The sequence below is a fragment of the Gadus macrocephalus genome, chromosome 18, assembly GCF_031168955.1.
Source record: "Gadus macrocephalus chromosome 18, ASM3116895v1".
Classification (NCBI taxonomy): Eukaryota; Metazoa; Chordata; class Actinopteri; order Gadiformes; family Gadidae; genus Gadus; species Gadus macrocephalus.
The window spans coordinates 9730795-9738294 of NC_082399.1; the positions used below are offsets into that span (position 1 = coordinate 9730795).

At 52.2% G+C, this 7500-nt stretch overlaps 2 protein-coding genes across 3 annotated transcripts in view; one reads left to right on the forward strand and one right to left on the reverse strand.

Annotated features, from left to right (window-relative positions):
* Nucleotides 1–1831, forward strand: part of sh3bp1 (SH3-domain binding protein 1) — an 11521-nt gene extending 9690 nt beyond the window's left edge. The window contains exon 18 of the mRNA XM_060036077.1: nt 1202–1831. Coding sequence (XP_059892060.1) covers nt 1202–1509 — 308 coding nt within the window. The 3' untranslated portion in view covers nt 1510–1831. The remainder of the gene's footprint in view (nt 1–1201) is intronic.
* The window catches only part of cdc42ep1a (CDC42 effector protein (Rho GTPase binding) 1a), an 11066-nt gene continuing 5343 nt past the window's right edge, over nt 1778–7500 (reverse strand). For both annotated transcript variants that reach the window (XM_060036079.1, XM_060036080.1), the window contains exons 3-4: nt 4732–6010; nt 1778–3574 (exon numbers count right to left, since the gene is read on the reverse strand). In XM_060036079.1, the coding sequence (XP_059892062.1) occupies nt 2820–3574; nt 4732–5302 (1326 nt within the window). In that variant the 5' untranslated portion in view covers nt 5303–6010 and the 3' untranslated portion in view covers nt 1778–2819. The remainder of the gene's footprint in view (nt 3575–4731; nt 6011–7500) is intronic.

Below are 7500 nucleotides of genomic sequence, written 5' to 3' on the forward strand. Positions count from 1 at the left end.
CCCTAGAGCATGTGGGGTTCAGAAGCACCTTGGTTAGGGTGCTCGCCCCCTGGTTAGGGTGCTCGCCCCCCAGTTAGAAGCACCCTGGTAAGGGTGCTCTCCCTCCCAGCAGAAAGGTGCTGGGTTCTGGCCCCAATGACCGCAGGCTACCTGTACGTACGCGTCACTCAGATGCCATAATGCTCAATGATGAGTCGTTCTACTTTGTGATTACAGTTCACTAGGTTTCCACATAAGTTCTGATGCATTGTGTAAAGAACTTATTATCAATGTTACGTTCATGATGATTCATGATGAACTTCCTGTTTGGACATCCTGAACTCTTACTCGTGATTTAAGCAATGATTTAAGAAATTCTTAAAAAAGAAACAAGAAGTCAAAGCCACTGCTTTTATATAAATGTTATAAATGGTTTAAGCAGGCGTTACCCGTGGCGTGCTGGTCGTGAGATGCGCTGACAGTGCACACACAGCCATGGCATCATAGCCGCCGTTTGGCCGTAAAGTGGTTGAGGACGCGCAGCTTGTGCACCATCACTTTCCAGCAGTCAACAGTCCTACAAAGGTTTTTTATGAACAGTGCGTGAGGGCCCTGAGGAAGTACATTTTGGTTTTGCACCAGCCCCACTGTAATGCACGGCACTATGAATCAGGTATCAGACACCTTCCTCAAGGAGGCCTACAGATAGACTGCGGGCATTTTGGTTTGAACCTAGAACTTTGGCCGGGAGTCAAACCCCCCTAACCACCATGCAACCCTCCCTCTCTCAACCCTCCCTCCCTCTCTCAACTCTCCCATCCACCCTCCCTCTCTCAACCCTCCCTCCCTCCCTCCCCCCCTCTCTCAACCCTCCCTCCCTCCCTCCCTCTCTCAACCCTCCCTCTCTCAACCCTCCCTCCCTCCCTCCCTCTCTCAACCCTCCCTCCCTCTCTCAACCCTCCCTCCCTCCCTCTCTCAACCCTCCCTCCCTCTCTCAACTCTCCCATCCACCCTCCCTCTCTCAACCCTCCCATCCTCCCTCCCTCTCTCTCTCCCTCTCTCTTCCTCTCCCTCTCTCTCTCTCTCTCTCTCTCTCTCTCTCTCTCTCTCTCTCTCTCTCTCTCTCTCTCTCTCTCTCTCTCTCTCTCTCTCTCTCTCTCTCTCTCTCTCTCTCTCTTCCTCTCCCTCTCTCTCTCAACTCTCCCATCCTCTCCCCCCACAGCGAAGAGGTCCTTCGTTCAGAAGAGGCCCGTACAGCCCGATGAGAAGGTGGTGGTCCAGTACACTAAACCCAGAGACCCTCTGCCACACCCCGGATCCATCGGCACCCCCAAGCCCCCCTTCAGCACCAAGCCCTCCACCCCCACCCCTCGGCCACCCCAGCCTCCGGCTGCGGGGCCACAGCCGGCACTTGGGGGCCCCCGGCCAGCTCCGTCCTCCCTCCCAAGGAAGCCCCACATGAAGAGGTCGGAGGTCAGAGCTCCCAAGTGCCCCCCGCCTCTGCCTCCCCTGGCGGAGGTGAAGCAGTAGAGGTAGAGAGCGGAGCGACCGGGTTCGATCCCCTCCCTCGCCACGCGTCACCCACCCCCCCTCAACCACCTGTTGGGTTTGGTCCACATGCTGAGGGTTTTGAAGTATTATGTTCTGGAGAAGTAAGATGGTTAAAAACACCTTTTAGTGCCAGTTAGTTCGAGGCTTGATCTTTCAGTATTGTATCGTTGCAACCAACCTTCCTTTTTTTTTTTAAAAAATAAAATGTATGTGATGTAAAAATGGGTAAAAATGAAATTTTCCACTCTAATGAAAACATGTTTATTGTACATTTCTGGAAGTAAAACAAAGGCAGTCCATACTTTTATTTGTGTTTTTTCTTACTCATTTGGCACGGATGTTTTGGCTGGTCAGCCGGTCTCAGCGCACAAGGGCATAGTGTACATTTCTTAAATCTTAAAATATCATGAATAGTCCCTTTAACATGTAATATGTAAATTGTACATGTGAATTGCAGGTGCTCTTAAATACACGTTTAAGGGGAGGTCGTTGTATGTTCTATAGTAGAAATATAATGGTTGTTATACACATATAAACCTGCAGATTTCACCACAAGACGGTTCTTTGGCTTTCTTCGGTTATCTTTGTTTCAAAGCTCCTGAGAATTTAGAATTCGATTCATGTCACCCTTATTGTTCTCCTTTTTGGCCCTTGTGTTTCCCTCTTTTAGTGTATTCTGAGTAACACATTAACAGCTAACTGTCCTTCTGTGGCTGTACGTCTCATCGGAGAGAGCTGCTCGCCACTCTGTCAAAGGAAGTCAGCATGGCGATTATATATATATATACTATATATATATATGTATGTATATATATATAGAGATGTAACATCTTGTTGTAACATCCTTTTTGTGGCCCAAGACTTACTTCTTCTTCTGCCTCCTAGTTTCACCATTCTACTGTACAGATTTTATTCGCCTATCTCTGCTGTTCATGAGAAGCTGTCAGTTGAGGAAAGCAAGCTGGTCTGTTTCTTTTCACTTACCATTCATATTTTCCTATGTTCCTTCAGTCGGTTCCGATTATAAACGTAGTGTTTTGTGAACTTTCACGGGCATTCTTGCAACCAAATGTCTTTTTGTAGGAGTGGCTGCATAGGGAACATGACCCACATTCAACGTCTGAAAATAATATACCAAAGAATTACAAAGGGACGGGCCATTTTTCATATATAGTCCTGTCAACAGAAGGCCCATTTTAAAAGCTACTGATTTGAATAGAATTATGCGTGGAGTTTAGCTAGATAGTACAATATCATATGCGTCAGGCGTCCTGACACTCAGTACAACCTCAGACTTTAATCTCCTCCTCTTCGTCCACCTCGCCGTAGGACAAGCTCTTTGATTGGCTGAGGCTCTCGGATTCCAGAATCCTCAGCTTGGATCCAGCCACCCTGTAGTGACGCGCCAGCACATCCGCCGCCTTCTGGAAGCTGTCGGTCTCCATGCCCACACCGGGCCTCGCCCGCCCGTCCTCCGCAGTGGGCCCCACCAACACCACGTCGGGCACCGCCCCTTTAAGAGGGTGCCCCGCCCCTCCGTTGGCCTCCATCATCATCATCACCATCCGCTCCTCTTCCTCCTCCCAGTCCCCTCCGTACGGGCTCTTCCTGCTGCCGCAGTCCTCCCTCAGCAGGGAGTCGACGTACGAGATGGTGGCCGAGTCCATCTCCGAGCCCTCATTGGTCATCCCGAAGGCCGAGCCCGCCTCCTCGGCCTCCCAGGCGTGGAAGTGGCCGTCCGAGTGGCCGCCGGGGCTGTCGATCATCCCGAACACCTCGCTCATGAGGGAGGGCCCGAGGTCCAGGGTGAAGGTGTCCAGGGACGTGAGGGACCGCAGGGAGTCGGAGTGGGTCGTCATGGTGACGGGCTCGCGGCTCAACGGGACCATGGTGACGGCGGAGGCGGGGCCGTCGGACGGGACGGAGTCGACGGCGTCGTCGAGGCAGCTGCGGGGCAGGTCCGGCGAACAGGAAGTGGGGACGGAGGGCAGCGGGCGCTCGGAGCGGGATAGGCGGGGGAGCGTGACGAAGCCCGACTCCAGACCTGAGGGGGGGGGGGGGGGGTGAGGCGGGAGAAAACATTAGCACATAGAGGGGGGTTCTATCTGGAGGGATGTGGGATCCTTTTACACATTTTTAGGTTCCTTGGACCAAAAACAACACTTTTGTTTGTGTGATTTTGCATCTATAAGTAACTGGACTGGATTTGGGACAATCTAACCAAATCTCAAAAGATCAACTTAAATCCAACATATAGTTTCCTTGCACTAGTCATCATTTTAAATGATGAAACATCATACTGCGGAAGTAAGTTTCACTCTTAACAGCCATTTCACGTCTACTGCCACTTGTCTGTCCTCAGTATTTGGGTAGGGGGCAGTATTGAACAAGTAAAGCTTAACATTCAAATACAGCTACAACATGCAGTCACCAAATCGTTATACAAGATACAGGATACACGGTAGGTAATCGGACCATTGTTGAGTTTCCTCAACAATTTTTTAGATTAAGGAAAATAGTGCCGTACATCCCCCCCCCACACACACAGTGGGGGTAAGGCGGGTGTGAGAGTGGCGTGGGGTATGTCTGGCGGTCAAGGTTTGAGAGCGGGCGGGGGCAGCCCTGGTCTCTCTGGAAGTGTTCTGCGTTCCCGGTGTGTTTGACAGATTGAGAGAGTGAGTGGCTGATTAGGAGCCCAGGTGACTCAACAGAACAGGCACATCTGGGGCACATCTAGTTCATTGTGGTTTAGGTGGTCGCCATTAAAGTCTGTTGTGGGGGGAAATCAAAAAAATCGGGGCTCAGTGGAAACAAAGCATTGTCTAATTTAGAGACGCGTACACGCTGGGGGCTGTGTTGTTGTGGCCGTTGTTGCGTGAGGAAGGAGTTTGCAGCAATTACACTGACATCAATTTCCTGCTTAATCAAGTTAGATTCTCGGCTGATAATGTCAACGTGACTTCCAGTAAACGTGACTCCATTTTGAACAAAATATCTCATCATGTCTCTGGGAAACAATGAATGCTTCTCCACTGCTATAAAAGCCTAAAACGACCTCCTCTCCACAGAAACACCTTTGCCTTATCTCCTTCACTGAACTCGTGGGACCGTCCCTATTGTCAACAGCTTAAGCTCTGTCCATGCGTGTGTGTGTGTCTGTGTGTGTGTGTGTGCGGATCAACGTGTGCAGACCATACACACCGTAGGACGCTTTGCCCGCCTCCTGCGGGGGGAAGAGCTCCCTGACGACGGGACCCCCGCCGTTGGTCGTGCCCACCGCGTCCAGCCGGGGCAGCGAGATGGCGTTCTTGATGATGGGGGAAACGGCGGGCGGTGGCGGCGAAGACACATCCTTGGACTCTCCTCCTCCTCCACCTCCTCCACCTCCACCTCCACCTCCACCTCCTCCTCCACCTCCACCTCCACCTCCTCCCCCACTAGGCCGGCCCTCGCTCGCCGACCCCTTCCTCACCTGCCGCAGCGTGCGGGAGAAGAAGGCCCCGATCTTGTTGTCGGGGGTGGAGGTGGGGCTGGTTGGGGTCGAGGAGCAGGTGGTGTTGGCGTCGGCCTCGCGGTTGCGGCTCCCGCCGTGGTTGCTGAGGAAGGAGGTGTCGCCGAACACGTCGCCGCCGCGGCCCACGTGCATGGTGTGGCGGAAGTCGTCCATGGGCGGGCTGATCATGTCGGTGGTGAGGTCGCCCTTGAAGCGCCGCCGGCCGTGGGCGCCCGACACCAGGCCCTTCAGGCCCGACAGCTTGCCCTGCAGGTTCATGGCGCCGGGGGGTCGGGCGGAGGGGGTCGGAGCGCCGCGGGACGGTCCAGGCTCGCGCACGGGGCTCGTACAGGGGGGTCTGGATCCGGTGGACGTCGATAATCGATGGGTTAATCGCTGGCTTTCCACACTTTCGGAAGAAAAAAGGTCAGAAAAGGATCATCGTCTTTCTCTTGAATCTCGCTTGTAGGTCAAAGGTCGAACAAGAGATGGTTCAGGGCCTTCTTTAATCACTGTTTTGAGGTACGGTCTGTGCTGATTCTGCGGTCTCACAGAGGCCAAGACTCAAAAATAATGAAGTCCAAGGCTCTTGGGAGAATGAAAAACAGTCTTGAAAGGGTTTCTGGGAGTTCAGGGCAGTACAGTGAGGGCTCTATAAAGGGGAGGCTAATGGCGAGGGTGAATAGTTTGGTGTAATATAATCACTGTTTATCATCATCATCACAGACCGGGGTAATTTCAGGCCTCCCTCCTCCTCTTTACACCGCCTGCTGTTGCGCACACATGCATCCGAATGAAACGGGAGAGAAATGGGGGAGAACGCTATGCGAGTCGCAGGGCCTGGAGCCAATGGCAGAATGCGGTCGGAGTCGCTCCGGTTTCAACCCCGGTCTGCGTTTTGGGGCGACGGGGGTGAGTGGACGTTGAGCTCAGAAATAGGTCCGGGTACAGCTGCAAATGGTTCTGTGGTGACGCCCCTGGAACCATCTAGAAAAGAAAACAGAGGGAACGAAATATTTCAAAAAGGTTTTAGTCATCATAAACGGGGGCTTTGAATTACAGCTCAGATCGCGCCGACGTTTTTGATTGGAAAACAAATTAGGTTTGCTTTTTTTTAGGTTGTTTCTTGTGGTGCGAGAAACAGACGTCCCTGCTCCGAATATCTGGCGACTATCTGGTTACTGACTTAATGAGTAGCCTGGCCCTAGCGTGGACACAAAATGGATCTATCTGGCAGTTTGGAATTCCACGTTCCCCTAAAATGGATGTTCTGGAACCATGGCGCTGTAGCCATGGCGCTGGGTGGGTTTCTACAGACACACAGGCTTCAGGCGTCTGCTTCTTGTCCAATTAGAACGGGGAGCTTTCAAGGAGGTCGCTGGGGCTTTTTTTCCCCTGTTGGATCTGGCTACAACATGAGCACTAATTTATGGTCTGGCTACTATATGGTCTGGCTACGCTTACGCTCACTACACAGTTTCTAACAGATTTCCATCCAGCAGTATCATGAGAGAGAGAGGGGGGGGGCGGTGGTGTAGGGGGAGAGAGGAGGGAAATTCATTCAACACTCCAGACTGGTTTGCAAACAAGCAGAGTATGCTTGATGAGGGACATATATTTTTAGCTTAAGGGATACTGATACACTACGATAAGGAACCCATTTTTCCCCGCTAGTGTCTGTGATAAGCGTGTGAGCCGACCCATGACAAATGACTTGACAAATAGCCAACCCTTTGTCTTGCACCCGACTGTGGTGCCGTAATGGATAGCCCATTACCAAATATTTTGATAGCGAAAAGCAGATTTGACAAGGGACCTCTGGTTCCCCTAAAGAGCTCTCTGGTTCTCTGGCTCCCAGGGGCCCTCCCACGCATCACGGCACGGTCCCGCGGCCCTTCATTAATGACCTGCTTTGGGTTTCCGTGAGACGGGGCCCTTGCGTCGGATCTAAGGCCTTCTAATTTGCCGCTCACCACAGTCCTCCAGACCTCCACTCACTCCCTTCCTCCCCCCACCCCCCACCCCTTCTCTCCCCCACCTTGGCCACCCCGACTAGGGCTTGGTTTTTTAAGAGGTGCAGCTGGGAGCGGAGTGAGAGGTACGAAGCTCTTCAGGAGAAAACCACCCTCTCCACTTGAGTTTACAGAGTGAGAGAGCTCTCTCTCTCTCTCTCTGTAAACTGTGGTGGAAGAGGTGCTTTCCAGAGCGCCGGAGAGACAGAGTGAGCGAGCTGCAGCAGGGAACCTGGTTATGCTGTTAAGTGTGGTTCTCCATTCGAGACGGCGTTCTCCCCGCGGCGATGGGAACGTTGACCTCACTTTTCCACCAATCTGCTGAACTATTTACTCTTTAGTCCTTTTGGCAGACGCTTTCCCGCAAAAGCAACTCACGGTGAATTTTTGTTACATGTTCGTTCAGGAGCAGGTCGCCCTGAAAGGTAGACATTGTGGGTATTAGGTTTTTAACCCAGAACCTTT